Here is a 21,957-nt window from a genome sequence, read left to right on the forward strand (position 1 = left end):
ATTTCATTTCTTTATGGCTGAATAATATTCCATTGTGTGTATATCCTACATTTTGTTTATCCATTCACAGACAGTGATGGACATTTAGTTTGTTTTTATCTTTGGGCCCTTGTGAATACTGCTGCTATGAAATTTAGTGGATAGATGTCTGTTTGAGCCCCTGATTTCAGTTTTTTGGTGAATATACCTAGGAGTGGAATTGCTAGATCATATGGTAATTCTGTTTAAAGTTCCTGAGGAATGCTTATCCTTTAGTATCTGTAGACTGTAGTGATTTTACCTATCTCATCAATGATAATGGTAATTTGGGTCTCTTGTTTTTCCTGACAAGTCTGGCTAGAGGTTATTAATTGTATTGACCTTTGAAAAATCAGCTTTTGGTTTCATTGATTTTCTCTTTTGTTTTTCTTCGTTGGATTTCACTGATATTTGCCCAGATCTTTACTATCTTTTTTCTGCTTAATTTGACTTAATTTATTCTTTCCTAGTTTCTTAAGATAGAAGCTGAGGTCATTGATTTGAAACCTTTTTTCCCTGATACAGTTGCTTAGGGCTATGCATTTCCCTCTAAGCACTGCTTTGGTGGCGTCCCACAAATTTTTTTTTTTTTTAAAAGATTTTTATTTATTTCTTTGACAGACAGAGATCACAAGTAGGCAGAGAGGCAGGCAGAGAGAGAGGAAGGGAAGCAGGCTCTCTGCTGAGCGGAGAGCCCGATGCGGGGCTCGATCCCAGGACCAAAGGATCATGAACTGAGCTGAAGGCAGAGACTTAACCCACTGAGCCACCCAGGTGCCCCCCACAAATTTTGATATGGTATATTTTTATTGTCATTTTGTTCCGAATACTTTCTGATTTATTCTTTGACCCATTAGTTATTTAAAAGTACATTATTTGCTTTCCAAATGTTTGGGATTTTCCAGATATCTTCCTTTTACTGACTTCTGATTTAATTCCATTATAGTCAGAACTTTGTAGTTTATAAGACTTAATTCCTTTTAAATACATTGAAACTTATTTTATGGCCCAAAATATGGTTTGTCTTGATAAATGTTCTGTGTGCACTTGAAAAGAATGTGTCTTCTGTTGAGTTGGGAGTGTTCTATACATGTCAGGTTAGGTCAAGTTGATTGATAGTGGTCAATTCTTTTATATCCTGACTAATTTTCTCTCTGCTTGTTTGGTCAGTTATTGAAAGAAGGTATCCACCTGTCACTGTAAATACTATTTATCTGTATCTTATTTCATTTTTTTTTAGTTTTTGTGTCATGTGTTTTGACTCTTGTTATTAAGTACTTAAACATTTAAGATAGTTATGTCTTTTTTTTTTTTAAGATTTTATTTATTTTTTTGAGAGAGCAGGGGCTAGAGGGAAAGGGAGAAGCAGACTCCCCATTGGGCAGAGAGCCAACACACAGGATCCTGAGATCATGACCTGAGCTGAATGAAGGCAGATGCTTAATCATTTGAGCCATCCAGGCATCCCAGGATTGTTATGTCTTCTTGATGAATTGACCCGTTCATCATTATGAAATGACCTCTATCTCTGACAGTATTGTCTGCTATGAAGTTTACTTTGATATTGAGCTTTCTTTTGATTATTATTAGGAAGCTAAATCTTTTTCCAGCATTTTACTTTCAATCTATTTATATGTAATGTACTTTTTTTGTGGGCAGCATATAGTTTGGATCTAAGAGCAAGACCTGACAATCTCTATTTTTTAATTACAGTATTGAGGCCATATACATTTAACGTATGAACATATAGTTAGGTTTACATCTGTCATTTTACTCTTTGTTTTCTGTTTTATTTTGCTTTCTTTTGAACTGAATATTTCTTATGAATCCATTTTATCTCTTACTGGCTTATTAGCTATTTGTTTTAGTTTTTGTGGTGCTTTCTTGAGGATTAATATGTACATCTTTACCTTATCACAGTCTATCTTGTAAAACCTGTGGATAAACAGTCTATTTTTAGATGAGAAAGTAGTCATATCTTCAATAAGAAGAGCCACTGCAACCTAATTCATGGTGAAATTACAGGTTTCTCCTGAGCCTTTGCTGTCCTGGAAATTATTATTCTTTCATGATTAAATAAGTGTCAGCCAGACTCTTCCAGAAAGCTTTTATAAATAATACTTAAGAATGAAAAAAATCAGCCTTGAACACTAGCGTTTTTTTCCTTATTTCTATAAACTGCTGTTTAGGTTCGTGGTAATTTATTTATAGTCGTGGCCTAACTTCAATTTTTACTCTGCTTTCTGGTGGTGTTCAGAATAAATTTTTTTTTTTTTAAAGATTTTATTTATTTGACAGACTTGAGATCACGAGTAGGCAGAGAGCAGGCAGAGAGAGGAGGAAGCAGGCTCCCTGCTGAGCAGAGAGCCCGAAGTGGGGCACGATCCCAGGACACTGGGATCATGACCTGAGCCAAAGGCAGAGGCTTTAACCCACTGAGCCATCCAGGCGCTCCCAGAATGAATATTCTGTATAGAGCCACAGTCTGAGCGAAGAGGAGAGATGTTTTATATCCTAGTAATAATAGTTTCTCACAAACCTGTAGAATCATTTACAAGTTACTAAGTGACGTTTTTCCTTATTTCTTACCTCATTGGCTCTTTAGGGTATAGGAAGGGCGGGTGATTTTACAGAGATGAAACCCACGGTCCGAGAGCTAAAGTGACTTAACCCCAGGTCACCCATTGTGTTAGTGCTAGAGTTGGAACTCAAAACTCCGTCTCTTCTGGGTACCACACCACCCATCCTCATCCTTGACTTGCTACCACTAATACAAACCCCTGTTCCCTAGATGTTCTGGCAGAAGGAACCTAGTAGCAGCTTGGTGTTTCCTCAAGGGAGCTTTTTGCTTTTTGGCCAGTCTTCGGGAGGTGGGATTAATATCTTAGTAAACACCCATAAGGAACAGAACAAATCTGACAGGGAAATGTTTTCTTTGCAGTGTTAATCAAAAATGGAGCATGGCTAATTTGTATTTGCAGCTGAAATGTAATAACCCGTTGTAAGCATTCTATTCAAAGGGAAGTCACTGTAATCATTTCCTTCAAAGGGAAGTCAGGGGAGATGGTGAGAGCTAGTAGCTGAATGTATTCATATGCAAATAAATTCTGTTGTGTATCAGAGGACTTGATTTCTTTTGGAATTCCCATTTTTTTTTAAAGTGCTATTGTTTAGTTTTATATCTCTGAACCCTAAGTCCTTGGTTCTCTGATTTTTAACAAGAATGAAGATGAAGCAAATTCTTCAAAGCATTTAGAACTGTAAGGTGCAGCCAGGTCCATGGAAGTAATCTCGGACCAAGAATCAAAGACTTCAGAGTTCTAGGTCTAGGTGTGGCCTTCATTCACTATACAATTTGAGGCAAAGCATTTAACTACATTGAACCACAGTAGTTACAGTACCTACTTCATAGAGTTGCTCAGAGCATTAAATGAGATGTTGATAAAGTGTTTTAGCACTGTGTGGTACTTGGCTTAATTAGTAGTAATTATCCCTGTCTTTATATTTCTGATACCTATCTGTGTAACCTTGGGCAGCTATCCTTCCTCATGTGAACCCAGTTCCTCCATTTCTAAAAAATGGATTAATCTTAGGACCTTTACATTTCTGACCATTTAAGATACCATGAATTGGCTATCCTTCTACAAGCTGGTGTCTTCCTGGCATTGTTGTGGTTGTAGTGGTCATCATGATCCAAGAGGGGTTACACTGTGGTGTTGATTCTGACCCCCTCTTTTCCTTACAGACCACTACGTACACCCGCCGGGGCCACGGGACATGCACCAGCCCAGGTTGCTCCTTTACATATGTCACCAGGCACAAACCACCTAAGTGCCCCACCTGTGGTAACTTCCTAGGAGGGAAGTGGGTCCCAAAGGTAAGCTCCAGTGGTTATTGCTGCTTTGGAAGCCCTACAAAGTAGGCTTCCTGGTCCCCTTTAGAACAGAGGACTTAAAAAATAAGTACTCGTTCTTATTTTCTGACTATGCAAATAAGTTTCATTGTGACTGTTTAAAAAAGAGAATAAAAGAGTTATCCATAATCTTATTCCATCCAAAGAAAAATCATTGTTAATATCTTGGTGTATTTTCTTTCGGTTTTTTTTCTGTGAATATACAAGTTCTATAGCTTCCCCCTCCCTTTTTTTTTTTAAAGATTTTATTTATTTATTTGACAGAGATCACAAGTAGGCCGAAAGGCAGGCAGAGAGAGGGGGAAGCAGGCTCCCTGCTGGGCAGAGAGCCCGATGCAGGGTTTGATCCCAGGACCCCAGGACCATGACCCTAGTCGAAGGCAGAGGCTTTAACACACTGAGCCACCCAGGCACCCCCCCCTGCTTTTTTTAACTTAATATATCATGCCATTAAATACCCTTCAAGACCATTATCATTAATTGCTTTATAACTTCCCATGAATGACTACACCATGTTGATTTATTCATTTCCTGTTAACGATTAAATTTTTAATGATCCACCCTCCACACTGACTGCTTAGTTACTCAGGTGCATAACTCACATCTGCTCACTTACTAGCTCAAAGTCCTTTCAGTATCCTATAGTTCCTATTACGTGTAGAGGTTTTTAACCTGATATTTAGGTCTTTCATAATTAACTTTCCAAATGTATACCTGTGTCTCTGTTTCTTTCTAAATAAATGACGCCTGATACATGAATGAGCACTAGAGCTGTGCTGCTGTGAAGTTCAGTTCAGCATGTTTTTTTGATCCTTGTTTTATGCTTTGCACTGATATAAATCATACATACTTGCCACATTTTTTACAAAAGACTGTAAAGGTCAAAAGAATTAGAGTAGTCAAGGATGGGTTATAGAAGCATGGTCTTGAAGGATTAGTAGAATTTGGGTAGGTAGGAAAGGAAAGAGAGTGCTTTGTTTTTGTGAAAATCTTTAGGCCAGGTATGTGTTTGTTAGGTGTTTAATTCAGCATGATCCAAACTTAGCTGTATAGAGAAAACTGATGTAGTGGCATACCTATTGAGTTCCCTGGGGGCAGTTTCTGTAGAGCATCTGAAAAATACTGGGATGGTGACTTTTGCCCTCTGGCTGAGTGTTGGGAGTTCAGGGCATCACAAATCCCAGGAGACAGAATAGAATTGGGGTGCTTGGCTGGCTAAGTTAGGAGAACGTGAGATTCTTGATCTCCAGGTTGTGAGTTCAAGCTGCACATTGAGTGGAGATTACATACAGACATACACAAACATGGAAGAAGTAAGAGAAAAAGAAAGGAAACAGGTATTTGGTCTCTACACCAGGTTCCTGGCACTGAGTTTCTAAACCCCCAGAGATTTCCTGAGTGATAGAAGAGAGAGGAGCATCTTTGGAGTGTGGGGGGGCAGTGGAGTACACTTCTGGGGTCAGCTCAGCTTTCCTCAGTTTAAATATTTGCCTCCTGGGGATTTTAGCTGTGAAACCTTGGGCAAGTCACTTTATGTCTGTTCTTACTGGTTTATCTTTCATCTGATAGTGGAAGTTAACAGTAGTGCCTACCTCATTAGGGTTGGTGGAAGGATCAAATGAGATTATCCCTGAAAAGTGGATGGCACATTCCTAGATTAAATCCTCAGTCAGGGGTCACTGCTGCCACTATAGTGTAGCAGTGTAATTGTCTCTATTATGTTCTTCATGCTGTCACTTCAGGGGGCAGGAAGGATCCAGTGCTAGTGTGTTTCAGGAGATTTTGTTGAGTTTCTTTTGCTCACCACCTCTTTTGTGATGCTGTGCAGCCATTTGGTTTCCTCCCACCCTAATTATTCTCCCCAAAATGTACTTCCTAAGCTGCAGTAGAGAGATTGAATAGGGTAGTTGGGATCCTTCTTGGCCCTTTTTCACAGATGCACAGCAGATCTGTCAAATGACCTTATTTCTTGTGCTTTTGCATGGAAGAGTTCTGACTGCTCCTGTGGCCTTGTCTCCTTCAGGTTCTGTTTTTACTTCAGCTTTCTTTTCTTTCCAATTTATGTCTGTTTTCCCCCTTTGATTGAAATAACTTTTGATCCATGGTTCTTTTTCTGAGATGAAACTCATGATGGGAAACCAGTTCTTTTTCTTAGTTACTTGTTCCTCATCTTGACAGCTGCTAAGTCAGATTTTTTTTCTCCAAAGGTTTTTATAAGAATTATAATGTAAAGAGTAGATGCTGTGATTTCTTAGTCTCATAGGACCAGAATTGGTGAGCGTAAGAAGAAAAAGGGTAATATTTGAGCATCATTGCACTTGGAATTTTAGAGATAAAAGTAACTTTGGTTTTCAAGATAGTTCAAGTCTCTAGCTGAGGAAAAATAGATTCAAGAGAAGTGACTTGTTAAGTTCACATAGCTAATTATGTCAGTGCTTTTCCACTAAATCACACTTCTCAGTCATTGCTATGCTGTTTAGCTGCAGAATCTTAAGATTTCTGGAGTTCTGATTTTTGAAGCAGCAAGTATAAATAGTTTCTAAAAGCTCTGAATGTGTTCATGCCCGTCAGGAAATGACTCACCTTTTCTTGTATTGTTCCAGAGTTCATACTGGCTAAAATTAGCCCAAGAAAGTTGGGCACTGTTCCCAATGAATTGGATGGAACAAAAGATGGTATATATAAAGCTTTTCAGCCCAAGGCCTCACTCCTTTGGCTCTGTGATTGTGGTAATTGAGGTCTCTGAGCGGGCAACTGGTAGTATTTACCTTCCATCTTAAAAGAAAGTGGCATCTAAAAAGGGTAGGCTGAGTTAAGGAAATCTGAACTTGCTAGATAGCTTTTTGCTCTGATTCCTTAAATTATTCAGTCTCCCTGCAGAGGATTTTTATCTGAAATAGCCCACTTAGTGGGCAGTGCTTTGCTCAAAGATTTCATTGCTGGGATTTAGTTAAACTTGTCTCCTGTTTTTCTGCTGACTTTTCAGTCTCCAGGAGTCAGTAGGCTCTATGCGGTTTACTTGGAATTTTTCTCTGTATTTACTTGTCCTTATGGATTATTACTTTGTGTGAGAATCTGGGAATGCTTTACTGGAGATTTCTTGAAGGTTATCCATATTGGTTCCAGAGGCAGTGTGGTGCCCTGCTGGCTTTGGAAATGTGAGGGATTTTGGTAGTCAATGACTGGGTGAATACTGAAATTGAATAACATCAGCCACAGATGCTAATCTTCTGCAATGTGCGGGATTCCCCTGCACCATGAATTGGGCCACACAGAAGGCTATGTACTGCTGTCGGTGAACACTGAGAGCCTGGCTTTTATTTCATGGTGACAAAATGAGGGTTCTAATGAAGTTTGTCGTAGGTGACATGAGTAATTTTTTTTTTTTAAAAGATTTTATTTATTTATTTGACAGAGAGAAATCACAAGTAGATGGAGAGGCAGGCAGAGAGAGAGAGAGAGGGAAGCAGGCTCCCTGTCGAGCAGAGAGCCCGATGCGGGACTCGATCCCAGGACCCTGAGATCATGACCTGAGCCGAAGGCAGCGGCTTAACCCACTGTGCCACCCAGGCGCCCCGACATGAGTAATTAGATGTGAAGCACAGCATAGATAGAACCCAGCTTTTATCCTCGTTGATAGGGTCTTTCGCCATTCACATGGAATTTAAAAACCTTTCTGAGACCTGTTCTGAAGACAACCACTGTTTTATAAGAAAAGAAAATTGTGTACGTGTATGTATATAAATATAGGTGTCTGTATAAATAATAGTATGTTTCCACAACAGTGCTGACGGGATAAAAGCTATGGCACTAAGGAATTTTTTTAAAGTAGGTTGATCTGAAATAGCAGCTGATGTTTTTAGTGAGTTTGATTATTTTCTAGTAAGTAATTAATATGTATGAGTTAATTTGACCAAGGGAGAAGCTTGTGGCATGTGTGTAGGTCAGCCTTAAGATTTATCTGACAGAATCTGGAACAAAAGGGTTTGCCCCAATAGAATTGGAAGCTTTGAGTCTCTCCATGTGAGATTTGACCACATTGGGATTAACTGAATCTCATAAAGGGACCACCAAAACAAACAATTAGGACTTCTAGGCCTACTATGGCAATATGTGAGCTTCTATCTAGATGTAGAGAAGCAGGCTTTAAAGGTCAGGCCCGAAATGCCAACATTTGTTTGCTGAAACTTGAAGCCATCAATAAGAAACTTGTCAGGAGGAGAACAGCTTTATCCTAAGTAAGGTGTTCTATAAGTGAAAGGAACCAGAAGTCAAAAGACTTAGGTTCAGGCCAGTTTTGTAGTTGGGCCCATAAGCTAGCCTGTTAGTCTTTCTGGGTCTCCCATCTCCTTATGTGTTACCCATCCATTTTTGTCGTGAGGATCACGAGAGAGTACTTGGGATGTGGTGTCTATCATAAAATGCTGTATGCATTAAGGCATTCTTATTTTTTTTTCCCAGGAAAAGCCAGCCAAAGTCAAAGTGGAATTGGCTCCTGGAATCTCCTCCAAAGGCTCGGTGGTTAAAAGGAATCAGCAGCCTGTCAACACTGAGCAAAACTCCCCTAAGGAAAACGCCTCCAAACTGACTCTGGAGAACTCGGAAGCTGTAAGCCAGCTCCTAAGTGTAGTTCCTCCAAGAGAAGTGGGTGAGGAGAATGAGTGGGAGGAAGTGATCATCTCAGATGCCCATGTTTTGGTCAAGGAAGCTCCTCGGAATCGTATAGCAGCCATGAAGACGCCGGTGGTCAAGAGTGGTGTGCAGCCTGAGGTCTCTCTGGGGACAGTTGAGAATGACAGTCCTGGACCAGACATACCACCACCAGCTGAGAGGACCAGCACCTCCAGTCCTCTCCCTGCGCCTAAAAAGCCTACAGGGTAAATTAACGTGCTAATATATTGTAGGGTTGTATTTAGAATAGCAGGTTGGGAAATGCCCCTTGTTTTATCCTGTGTCCTTACAGCATTCCTAAGAGGGATGAGAGCCCAATTAATGATTCCTATTTTAGAGATAAAGAAACCAAGGCCTAGAGCCACGGAATGATTTTGCCTTTCCTGTTACACTCTGCTGTCTGTGCATTGCTGTTGTGTTCCTGTACATCTCTTGTCATTTTCTCTGAAGCAATTACTGGGTCCTGCTAGTACAGGCTGAGGGCGGTGTTACAAACTAGTATCCAATCCTGGATACTAGATTTGGAAAGAAAACCCTTATTAAGCCATCTTCTAGAATGATTCCTGTCCTGGTGGTCAGAGGATTCTGTTCTGATTATGATCTGTCTCTGCCTCCGTTTGACTTTCGGCATTGTCCCTTCATGCCCGTTCTCGCCTCTGAAAAAATCTTGAGTTGGGTATTGAAAAAAAAATCTAAAATTTAATGGCTGGCCTGCACAGACCAATAAAGATTATGTGTAAAGCATACACAGCCCAGTGCCTTGCTGATGGGAGGAGGCCCATAAATAGGGGTTATTTTTCCTCTCCCTTCCCTCCTTAAAGGCCTGACTGGATTTTTCATGTGGCCCCTTTCCAGACATTGTTGTTGTCTTAATCTGCCCTTATTTGTTTATATTGGTGGCTCTCAACAGGGAACACTTTGGCCCCAGGGGACATTGAGGCAGTGTTAAGAGGCATTTGGGGTTGTGAAAACTGGGCGGCGGTGGGGGGGGGTGGCGGCAGAGGTGCTGCAGGCCTCTGGTGGGCAGAGGCCAGATGCACGACTCAACATTCTACAGTGCACAGGACAGGCCCCCCAACAAGGAGTAGCCAGCCCAAAATGTCAGCAGTGTCAAGGCTTAGAAAATGTGGTGTATAGTATTCGATTTGATGTTTTATTGTTGAATAGGAAATATATTCACATGTTTCAAACTCGAGATATAAACTGAAACAGATCTCTCTTCTAGCCTGTCCTTCACTCATCCATTTCCAATTTCCATACACAGTATTCCCATCTTCCTGTGTTTCTAGGCATAATTTTACACAATGTGTAAATGTATAGATGTGTATGTGTGTATACATGTATTTTTTCCCTCCCTTTTTTACACAGATGGTAGCATAACTTAAATACTTCTGCATCTTGCCTGTTTTTATTTAACAGTATACTTTGGGGATGGTTCTTTATCCTTAGAGAATGAAGCCATGCGGTTTAGACCTTTTGTTTTGGGCAAGTGAGTCACTTGGCAAATGTGTATTGAGGCCTTCTGTGATGTAGACTATGCTCAGCACCAGAGCTACAAAGAAAATGTGACTTTGTTCTGCAGGGTCTCTTAGCTGCCCTCATGTGGGAGACTGAGCGACTTGAAATACTAATTAGAAGCAGATCAGATAGTATGACTACAGTAGCTGTCGATGTTCTGCATTGTAGGCATTCTTCTGTGCTTTTTTATCTTCATAATGACCCCATGAAATACCTCTCTAAAGCCTGACAGTTTATTATACTGTCCCTCTACTCAAATGTTATTTGGAGATTATATTTTGGTTTTCTTCACCCCTTGGTCTGGAATTTTTAGATTTACTGCCTTGTTAGTTTTTTTTTTTTTTTTTTTCCCCCCAGAGTTGACCTGCTCACCCCTGGGACCAGAGCCCCGGAGCTTAAAGGCAGAGCTCGGGGCAAGCCCTCATTACTGGCTGCAGCAAGACCCATGAGAGCAATTCTCCCAGCCCCATCTAACATGGGCCGAGGCAACAGCATGGGACTGCCCAGGGCCAGGCAGGCCTTTCCCCTGAGTGGTAAGGGGCTGGGACAAACCTGGGAGTGGGGAGCTGTCCAATGGGAAGGGGACAGGAGTGGGAGTTGTTGAGAATGGAGATGAGAGACTTAGGGAGACTCTGAATGCACTGAAGTCACCAGTTTGGCTCCTGATTGTCTCAGATAAAACCTCCTCTGTGAGGACTTGTGGCCTGAAGCCAAGCACACTGAAGCAGCTGGGCCAGCCGATCCAACAGCCATCTAACACCAGCGAGGTGAAGGTAAGACTCATTCTCCAGAGGTGGGGCTTTCCAGGAGGCCTGTTGCTCTGAGAATAGGACTTCTGTTTAGTGTCTCAAAGCCATAAGCAAAAAGCCTGTTCTTATACTGGTAGACCTCTGGAATGAAGTTGAGCATGATGAGTTACTTATTTTTAGTGAAATTTCTTTTCTTGTTATAAAATGAATGCATGCTTTTAAACTTTTAATTTAGAAATAACTTTGAGGGGTGCCTGGGTGGCTCAGTTAAGCATCTGCCTTTGGGTCAGGTAATGATCCCGGGGTCTCGGGATCAAGTCCTTTGGCTCCCTGCTCAGTGGGGAGCCTGTTTGTCTCTCTGTCTGCCCTCCCCACCACTTGTACTCTTCTTCTATCTCTTAAATAAATCTTAAAAAAATAATTTTGAAACTTAGTGAACAAATTGCATTGCAAGAGTACAGATAGTACAAAGAGCACCCGTGTACTTTTTACCCATAGTCACTTACTATTATAGCCCCTTTTGCTTTGTCATTTGTGCTCCTGTGTGCTTCTAAAATACAGGTAATTTAAGGGGATGTTACATGTCCTTTTGCTTCTTAATACTTCAGTGTGTATTTGCTAAGAATAAGGATATTCTGCTACTGACACGTTGATACAATATTTCAGTCTGTCATTTGCATTCCCATTTCATCGGTTTTACCCAATTATGTCCTTTATAGCATTTTTCCACTCCAATAGAGGATTCAGTCTAGGATTGGGTAATTGCATTTAGTTGTCTTGTTTCTTCAGCCTCTTTTGAAAAAATGAATGCATGACTGTTGTAGAAAGGTAAGGCAGAAAGAAAGAAAGTCCTTTGTAATCCTGCTACCCAGAGCTAACTACTACTGGCAGTCTGCGCCCATTCAGCCTTTGAGTCCTTTCCTGTGTTTGTGTTTTTTAATATTATTCTTTTTTTTAAACCAAAAACATGGCTCTTACTTCACATTGTGGTTTGTAGCCAGTATAATCCTTTAAACTTAATGATAGGGTTATTAGAGGCTTCCCAGAAGCCAAAAATTCAGTGTATTCAAGCACATTTACTCTTAGGTATTTTTTGTTTTGTTTTGTTTTTTGCTTGTTTTAGTTCTTTTTCCATATATGACTAGAATAGTTATGATCAGAATTCCCTAAATCAACATTTTTTTTACTAGACATCTTTTTTTGGGTCATGCACATTTTTACATCACAGCCCAGTAAACTTATCCATACCTGTATACTTAAGAAGTAGAGGGAAGCTATTTATGCCTTTATTATATGCAGTCACTTTGCTATTTTTCATTTTGCAAAATGCTGCTTTCAACTCATTAAATTAATTTCACGATCCCTCTGTAGTTGAAAACCCTGTTAGACCAAAATTGAAATAGGAAAATCAGGCTAGCTTATCCCTTACCGTGTGTTCTGCCGGGCAATTTCCCTTTCTCCAGATTTGCCCCCAAAAGAATATAAACTGACTTTTACTTTGAAGGCTGACGTGTTTGTCACCCGGATGTGGTGTCAGCACTGTGTGTGTGTGTGTGTGTGTGTGTGTGTGTGTGTGAGAGAGAGAGAGAGATTGATTGATTTCTGGATATAGAAGGCTGGTTATTTAGTCAGCTTCCACTGCTTTGTAGACTCCCAGCCCTGAGATTCCCTTTACTTGTGTAAACTCCCAGTCATCCATGTAAGTAGTTTCTTTTTGACTGGCAGCATTGGCTTATTTGTTAAAAGCCATAATCCTTTTGCTAGTTTTAAGCCTGTCAAATTACATGAACTTTTATATTCTAAATATCAACTTAAATTCAGTTTTATAGAATAATTACCTTTAGAATGGTGTCTTCATCTTCTTCAGTTTTGTAAGTAATATCTACATTTCGTATAGAACATTGGAAAATTTTTTTTAAGATTTTATTTATTTGAGAGAGTATGTGGAAGAGAGCACAAGCAGGGAGAAAAGCAGAGGGAGAGGGAAAAGCAGCAGGGAGCTTGATGTGGCACTTGATCTCAGGACCCTGAGATCATGACCTGAACCGAAGGCAGATGCTTGACCGACTGAGCCACCCAGGCGCCCCGAAAATTGGGAAATTTTGTAAGTGGTGATAAATGGGGAAGCAGTCACGATTTTCCTCTCACCCTGTGACATTTTCGTGAGTAATCTCTCAGACTTCTGTGCCAACATTTAACCACATATTTGCATGTATAATAATCATGAGCTTTTCTCACTTGGTATTAGTTGTCTATCTGATACACAGTATTTCTAATATGCAGTATTAGAAGTTGCACAGAAGAGTATGGCCACACTGGACTTGGAAGTGACACTCAACCTTTGGTGGGCTGCTGATGCTGATTAGCATCCTAGAGGGCTTACATGGAGCATAGCTCTGTACATTCCCTTGGGAAACTATTTCCTCAAGCTGTTTCAGGACACAGGATCTCAGCAGTTTGAGGTTTTAGGAAAAACACCAAATCATTTGTTCTGATCCACAGCTACCAAATGGCCCGGCCAGTAGGACATCTCAGGTGAAAGTTGTAGAGGTCAAGCCTGATATGTTTCCTCCATACAAGTACAGCTGCACTGTAACGCTGGTAAGTGTAGCCAGTGGGTTGACATGGAGAGATGGTTCTGGTTTTCTGGCAGAGGATGAGTAAAAGTCTGAGGGTGGTGGGGAGTGGTCGTTCAGAGTGGTAGTAGGGTCAGGGGTATATCATTGGTTCTGAAGAGGCCATCACTGATAAAAATAATAGCTGCTGAGTGAATCAGCTGGGTTTCTCCCAGGTGATATTTTTTTTTTTTTAAGATTTTATTTATTTAGGGGCGCCTGGGTGGCTCAGTGGGTTGGGCCGCTGCCTTCGGCTCGGGTCGTGATCTCGGGGTCCTGGGATCGAGTCCCGCGTCGGGCTTTCTGCTCAGCGGGGAGCCTGCTTCCTCCTCTCTCTCTCTCTGCCTACTTGTGATCTCTCTCTGTCAAATAAATAAATAAAATCTAAAAAAAAAAAAAAAAGATTTTATTTATTTATTTGACAGACAGAGATCATAAGTAGGCAGAGAGAGAGAGGGGAAGAAGCAGGCTCCCTGCTGAGCAGAGAGCCCAATGTGGGGCTCGATCCCAGGACCCTGAGATCATGACCTGAGCCAAAGGCAGAGGCCCCAACTCACTGAGCCACCCAGGTGCCCGTCCCAGGTGATATCTTTAAGAGTACGGGCCAGCTGAGTCTCGGATATTTCTTGGAGAGTAATTAGAGGTGAAAATCTAGTCCAGCTCTAGCATTCAGCAGTCTTTGGACCTTTTAACCTCAGATGTGTTTTTCACAGATATGCTTGAGAAAGCTGTATTTTCCTTCTTAAAATACCAGTTACATTTAGTAGTGGTATGTCAGAGCATTTGAGAAGTGCTCTGGTAAAGCAGCTTTGTTTCAGTTGGCATTTCCTACCAAGGTTTTCCCTCCCCACCCACCTTTTGTTTTTAACACTGCATGTATTATCCCAGTAAGCAAATATGTGACTCTGGGGATCTTATTTCAAGGCTCTTTGGAAGTTATTCTACATGTACTTTTGCAGTTGTCACTCCCATCTCTGATTGACTGATAGCTGGTCATCCTGGTGTTTGACTCTGCCCAAGTGTAACTTTTGTAGAACTGAATATTGGTCTTGCTTTTTTAGGATTTGGGCCTGGCTACTTCAAGAGGCAGGGGAAAGTGCAAGAATCCCTCTTGTAACTACGTCTACACCAACAGGCATAAACCGCGGATTTGTCCCAGTTGTGGTTTTAACCTTGCCAAAGACCGAACTGAGAAAACCACCAAGGCTCTCGTGAGTTCCTTCCCTAAACACATACCATCGCCTTTTGTGAGCTGTTAGTGCACCTGTTTTAGTAGAAATAAAATTTCTTAATACATGATAGTAGTTAGAACACCAGAACTGTAACCAGTTGTTAAGTTCTGAACCTAGCTGCCTTTTCTCTGGGCTTCCTTGTCTTCATTGTTAAGTCAAGAAGGCTGGGTAGGTACCTTAATCTTCGAGAACCATCTAGCCCAGTGGACCAAGAGGTTATTCACCAAGGTGAATGGGAACAGAGGCTTTAAAGAGAATTTGGAAGGAGCGGGATGGAAGGGTTACATTCTTTTAGATCTGAGACCTGGTGGAAGACCTGTAAATATTGTCTTGGTAAGTAGAGAATGCCAGCCCTAGACTTCATAGATGAGATCACTGCTTCTTAGGTTCCTTGCAGAGCTTTTGGCTCAATACAAAGCTTTACTTCTAGCAGTCTTGGCAAATCTCTCTGAAGTTGGACCAAGTTGTTTGGATAGTAAAACACATTCCACTTGGCTCCTTAGGGCTTGTTTTTTATTTATTAGAACCAGGAAAAATGGGTATCTTTAGAGGTTTTTTGAATTTCTTTAAGTGAGTAGAAAGATCTAGCACCTGAGGCAGGAGATGATGGTCAGAAGACAGATCTTCTTGGGATGCCTGGGTGGCTCAGTCAGTTAAGCCATTGCCTTCAGCTCAGGTCATGATCCCAGGGTCCTGGGATCGAGTTCTGCATCAGGCTCCTTGCTTGGTGGGGAGCCTGCTTCTCTCTGCGCCTCTGCCTGCCACTCTGCCTGCATGTGCACGCACTCACTCTCTCCCTCTCTGACAAATAAATAAAATCTTAAAAAAAAAAAAAAGACAGATCTTCTTGATCTGCCTTGGGAGAAAAGAGGATGGCATCCAGAATAGGTCAGGATCCAACATGGAGCCTGGCCACTCCAGATCTAAGCTGACTTTGGGAAGCGGGCAGGATTTGGATAGAAGGGGAAGGCATTCCATACTCAAGGATAAGCAGTGGCAGAAGTGAGGAAGGAGCTAGAAGAGGGTGTTCCAATCACCTGAAAGAGAAGGATATGTAGGGAGAAGTACAGAAAATAAGGCACGAAAGGCACATTGGGGCCATATTGTGGAAGATCTTTAAAGCTAAACCAGGCAGTTTGTTTTTTAGGCCGTAGGGTCTCATTGAGGCCCGTGCTTTAATGTGCTGCTCTTCACTTAGGGTTGATGACATTCTGTCTTTTTTTTTTTTTTTTTAAAGATTTTATTTATTTATTTGAGAGAGAGACAGTGAGAGAGAGCATGAGCAAGGAGAAGGTCAGAGAGAGAAGCAGACTCTCCATGGAGCTGGGAGCCCGATGCGGGACTCGATCCCGGGACTCCAGGATCATGACCTGAGCCGAAGGCAGTCGTCCAACCAACTGAGCCACCCAGGCGTCCCGATGACATTCTGTCTAGATTCCTTCTTAGCTCCCAGTGACACCACAGTCTCTTAGGGCAGGTCTATGTTCTGTATCGGTGGAGGCTCAAACATTCCTTTCTCCTGTTTGATTGTAGTTGTTGATGTGGTTTGCAGTATGGAAATGGATGTTGCTCCCTAGATTTAGGATAATGAGTTGACCTAATTTTCCAGGAATGGTCTAGGGACTTGGAGCCAATTGATTTCAAATCTTGCTCTTTGAAATTTATATTCTTCTCTCTTTGAATAATAGCTGCCTACCCATGGGACACTTACTTTCTGACATTCTGTCACCTTTCAACTGTATACTAAAATATACTAAACTGAAAATATACTAAACCTTTCAAATATACTAAACTGAAACAGTAGTCAGAGACCCAGGGATCTTTGTGTGTAGTGCTCTTTGGGGCCCCCTGGTGGCCATATGTTTCCTGTGCAGCTTGTCCTTGGTGGGTATAAGTAAGACTAACAATTTCTGGACAGGAATGGTCTTCATTCCCTTCCATCTTTCATCTGTTGTTCAGGAAAAAAGGATATAGTATTCCTGCCAGCTCTTCCAGTCCATGGTTCAACATAGGCACGACTGGGAACACACTATCTCCCAAGGCAACTCCTAGTGTCAGTCAACTCTCTGCAGCCATTCATTCATTCTTTCAGCAAGCATACCTTGAATACCTACTATAGGTCAGGTCTTTGGAGATACAAAGATAAATAGGACATGGTCCGTCCCTTGAGGAGCTCACAGTCTAGTGTGGGAGAAAGGTAGCCAAACTTACAAATAATTAGACAGGAGTTGCTGCATGTGTGCAGAGTTACTCAAAAGTTCCTTCTTGTTATTTAGCATGTTATATCTGCAAAACAGCATGTAAAATATGAATTAGCATTTTTGTGTGCCCTTATGCTGGTATTGAGAATCTGTAAATAAGCAAGGAAGGGCCTTACACTTGTAAAAGATGGGGGAATAATCTCACCAACTGGGAGTTAGTGAATTCTGCAGTAAAGAATGGACTCTGGGGACATGCAGGAGGGAGTGATTCCTGCTGCATTTGTACAAAGGATTAGGGAGGAACCTCCACTGAAAAGGACCTGGGGTTTTTTTTTTGTTTTGTTTTGTTTTTAGATTTTATTTATATGTCAGAGAGAGAGAGCGCACAAGCAGGCAGAGGCAGAGAGAGAAGCAGGCCCCCAGCTGAGCAAGGAGCCCGATGTGGGACTCGATCCCAGCACCCTGGGATCATGACCTGACCCGAAGGCAGAGGCTTTAAACCACTGAGCCACCCAGGCATCCCAGGACCTGTTTTTAATGAGCGTTTCAGAACCTTGTTTCTGAAAGCCTCTGACTGGTGTCTAATATAGTTCCCTTGTACACAGACGATAAAAGTGTTAAAGAGAAATATTTGAAACGGTACGGATAGTTGTTTACATATCAAAACTACCGTTCATAGAGCTTTCATTGCATCTCCAGTATTGTTCTAAGTGCTTTACTTGGAATATTTTATTGACTCTGTTCAACAATTCTAGAATATTGCTAGTATTTCATCCTTCATTTCATAGGTAAGGAAACTGGGCTCAGAAGGATAAGTAAATTGCTTTGGTTCACACATCTATAGGTGTTTCATGGCATGTCCAGAATTGAGACCTGGGTGTGTTATTCTCCAAACCCCATCTATGGTGAATGGAAGCTGACTCTTACAACTATTACCAAGCAGTGTGTATCATCCTCTCATTTCACTGAGAGAGAATCTAACACCAGAGAGAGAAAGCAGCTCCCCTGAGTCACACAGCGAGTTACTAAGTGAGCTGGTTCAAAGCCAAGGTTTCCCCTCTCCACCATGGCTGGGCCCATGCCTCTGTCACTTGCAGCCTCTCCCATGTTTTAGCCTGAGGCTTGTGGTACCCTGGGTGCTGGCTGATCCTTCAGTCCGCTTTCTTCCCAGGAGGTCAGCTCACCTCTCCCAGATGTGCTGAGTGCCACAGAGCCGCTGAGCCTGGCCCAGAGGGAGATCCAGCGCCAGTCCACGCTGCAGCTGCTGCGCAAAGTCCTGCAGATTCCTGAGAACGAGTCAGAGCTGGCCGAGGTCTTCGCCCTGATTCACGAGCTCAACAGCTCTCGACTCATTCTGTCCAACGTGAGTGAAGAGACAGTCACCATCGAGCAAACCTCTTGGTCGAATTATTATGAGTCTCCGTCCACGCAGTGCCTACTCTGTAGCAGCCCATTATTCAAAGGGGGACAAAAGTAAGCACCCCTTTCAGATTTGCCCTGTCCCCAGCTGCCCTGTCTTTCTCGGCCCGTATTGCCTCTTTCTTCAGACTATAAAGTTACAGCCTTTGAAGGTGTTATTCTCTGCTTCTCTTAGGTTTCCTTTGCTTTTGAATTGCTAAAGTAAAATAATTAGTAATTGTATATTATTTCTATTGAAAAATGTCTGAAAGTATGGCCACTAAGGTAGGATTCTGTTTACATCTGGACTGGCCAGCATAATGCTTGGATTTGGAAGTTCAAGGGGATTGGTTAAATTGGGTAATAAATTCAGAGTTACATTAACTCATTCCAACAGAATGGGAACACCCTCCTAGAAAACCCTGGGACACAAGCCCTAGCACCTTCATCTGCCTGTTTCATTAGTCTTGAGAATTTTGCCATTGATCACTGAGCCTTGGAACTGCATTAAGTTGATTTCCCTTCTTTTTCTTTCTTTTTTTTTTTTCTGTTGGTGATGTTTTGGTACTAGCTCCCTGGCTGGGCCCCAGGAGTGCTGGCTGCTGACAGCCAGCCGGCTGCAGGTGGTGACTGCACAGGTGAAGATGTGTCTGAATCCTCATTGTCTGGCCCTGCACAGTTTCATGGACATCTATACAGGTGGGTGTCATTCTTCTTCCCGCAGACACCCCCAAAGCAGGCTTCGGAGCAGCTTCTGTGGGTCAGACCTCTGTGCCTTTGAGCACTGGACCTTCTCTCAGATGGAGCTTCAAAGAGAGGCAGTTTTTCCTCCTGGATATCTCAGCCCCAGAAGACGATGTTCTCTCTCAAGTGTTGGGACTCTTGAAACAAAGTTCATTCGTAAAGAATAGATCCTATTTGTGGAAAAAATGGAACATGCTGACAAGTATAAAGAAGAAACTAAAATCAGTAGTAATCGTGCTGCCATGAGACAAACACTTCATATTATGCTCTTGAATCTTTCAGGTGTGGTCTTCATCTTCACAGAATATAAGGAAGTAGGAGAGTGAGGGGTATATAGTTTTTCTTTCAACAAAAGTGGGATTGTGCTGGGTGTTATTAGAGTATTTGGTTTTGTTTGTTTTTTAAGATTTTATTTATTCATTTGAGGGAGAGAGAGAGCACAAGCAGGGGAAGAGTCAGAGGGAGAGGGAGAAACAGACTTCTGCTGAGCTGGGAGCCTGACATGGGGCTCGATCCCAGGCCCTGGGGAACATGACCTGAGCTGAAGGCAGACACTTAACCATCTGAGCCACCCAGGTGCCCCTGGAATATTCTTTTTTAAGTTTAGTAGTGTCTCATGGGCATCTTCCCTTGCCAGCAAGTGGAGAAACATGTGACCATTTTTAAGGGGTGTGTGGGACTCCATTTTAGAATCTCTTTATAATTAACTTACGGTGTACAAGCTTTCATTATTTCTTTTGGGCGAGTGCTACACATGGAATTGCTGCGTGTTCACCCATTCCCCCTTTACATTCATCAGCGTCAGACACCACGGAGCATTCACCATGTGCCAACAGTGTTAGAATTTGGATCTTGAACTTCACATGTAGAATTGAGTGCTGAAGATTAAGGAATGTTTGTTATTCTCTTTATCTTTAGAACCTTATGGTGCCTTGTTTTGAATTTATGCTCTTAATGTCTTGTCTTGTGTTGCCCAGTTGAATCTGTCGTACTTTTTGCTCTAGCCAGCAGTTAATGAGAATGCTATATCCCTGTAGTCGGTCTGGGCCAGTAGTACCTAGGTTTATATATATATATATATACACACATACACGTGTGTATATATATGTATGTATGTATATATATACACATATATATATATTTTAAGTTTTACTTTCCCTTTTAAATTTACATACAGCAAAATTTACCTTGTTGTTTGACATTTTACTTGAGTTCTGAAAATGCACCAAGATGTGTGACTGCCACTACAGCCAATAGAACAGTTCCATTGCCCACAGTCTTTCTCCTGTAGTGTGCCTTGTACTCAAACCCACCCTACACCTCTAGCCTCTAGCCACCATCTGATGATGTTCTTCATTTCTCTTTACTCCATCTTTCCAATATGTCACTTAACCACAGTATGTAGCATTTAAAAATTTTTTTTTTAATTACAAATTTTTTAAAATTTAAGTAGAGTTGATACACAGTATATGCAGCATTTTAAGTGAGTCTGGCTTCATTCATTAAACGTCATGCCTTTGAAAGTCATCCATGTTGACACCTGGGTGGCTCAGTCAGTTGAGCATACAGTTCTTGGTTTCAGCTCGGGTCTTGATATCGAGTTCCTGGGATTAAGCCTGGCGTCAGGCTCTTTGTTCATCGTGGAGTCCGCTTGGCATTCTGCCTCTCTCCCTGCACCTCCTCCCACTCACATGCTCTCTCTCTCTCTCTCTTAAAAAAAAAAAAAATCCATACTGTTGCATGTATTAGTAGTTTGTTCCTTCTTCACATTGAGTAGTTTCCATTGCGTGGAGTACCACAGTTTACATGTCTGTTCACTTGTTGAAGGGCTTATGTGTTGTTATCAGATTTTTTTTTTTTTAAAGATATTATTTATTTATTTGACAGAGATACAAGTAGGCAGAGAGAGGCAGGCAGAGAGAGAGGAGGAAGCAGGTTCCCTGCTGAGCACAGAGCCCGTTGCGGGGCTCGATCCCAGGACCCTGGATCATGACCTGAGCCGAAGGCAGAGGCTTTAGCCCACTGAGACACCCAGGTGCCCCTTGTTACCAGATTTTGACACTTAGGAATAGAGCTGCTATGAACATTCACATAAAGGCTTTTGTGTGAACACAAACTTTCATTTCTCTTGGGTGAATACCTAGGAGTCAAATTGTTGGGCTATATGCTAAGTATATGTTTAATTTTTTAAAAGTTGTCAAACTGTTTATCTGAATGTTTGTCCCATCCCACTATTACTTCCAGCAGTGAGTGAGAGTTTTGATTTGCTCCATTTGTGAGCACTTGGTACTATTTTTTTGGTTCTTCTTTTTCGTAGCCATTCTGATGGTTTTATGAAGTGGTACCTCATTGTGCTTCTGATTTGTATTTCCTCGATGATATTGAGTATCATTTCATGGGTTTATTTGCTAGCCATGTGTCATCTCTGGTGAAGAATCTGTTTCATATTTGGCCTGTTGAACTATTGAATTTTGAGAATTATGTGGGGGGGGTTTTGTTTTTGTTTTTGTTTTTTGAGAATTCTTTATATATTCTGGATCCGCAAGTCTTTTGTCAGATAAGTGATTTAAATGTTTTCTTATGGTCTGTGGCTTGACGTCATTCTTTCAGTGGAATCTTCCACAGAGCAGAAGTTCTTAGTCACGACAAAGACTACTTCATCCGTTGTTTCTTTTAGGGATTATGCTTTTGATAGTCTCTGTAAGGTCTGTCTCCCTCGGTGAAGATCATCAGTATTTTGTATTTTTTTCCTAGTTGTTTTAAGATTTTATGACTTACATTTAGATCTGTGGTTCATTTTGTATTGTTACATAGAGTGGGAGGCCCAGATTGAGTTCTTTCTTTTCTTCTTCTGCATATGGACATCCACTTGTACCACCATTTATTTGAAGGTAGTCT

General features: G+C 41.5%; 1 protein-coding gene across 2 annotated transcripts in view; it reads left to right on the forward strand.

Moving 5' to 3' along the window:
• The window catches only part of HMGXB3 (HMG-box containing 3), a 45,328-nt gene that overhangs the window by 11,305 nt on the left and 12,066 nt on the right, over positions 1-21,957 (forward strand). Inside the window, exons 6-14 of one of the 2 annotated variants that reach the window (XM_059174017.1) lie at positions 3,764-3,895; positions 8,393-8,539; positions 8,636-8,808; positions 10,478-10,653; positions 10,796-10,893; positions 13,372-13,470; positions 14,546-14,695; positions 18,089-18,390; positions 18,887-19,014. In XM_059174017.1, the coding sequence (XP_059030000.1) occupies positions 3,764-3,895; positions 8,393-8,539; positions 8,636-8,808; positions 10,478-10,653; positions 10,796-10,893; positions 13,372-13,470; positions 14,546-14,695; positions 18,089-18,390; positions 18,887-19,014 (1,405 nt within the window). Of the gene's footprint in view, positions 1-3,763; positions 3,896-8,392; positions 8,809-10,477; positions 10,654-10,795; positions 10,894-13,371; positions 13,471-14,545; positions 14,696-18,088; positions 18,391-18,886; positions 19,015-21,957 lie in introns of both variants that reach the window. The other variant, XM_059174016.1, reaches the window with a different exon arrangement.

The sequence above is a fragment of the Mustela lutreola genome, chromosome 5 (assembly GCF_030435805.1).
Source record: "Mustela lutreola isolate mMusLut2 chromosome 5, mMusLut2.pri, whole genome shotgun sequence".
NCBI lineage: Eukaryota > Metazoa > Chordata > Mammalia > Carnivora > Mustelidae > Mustela > Mustela lutreola.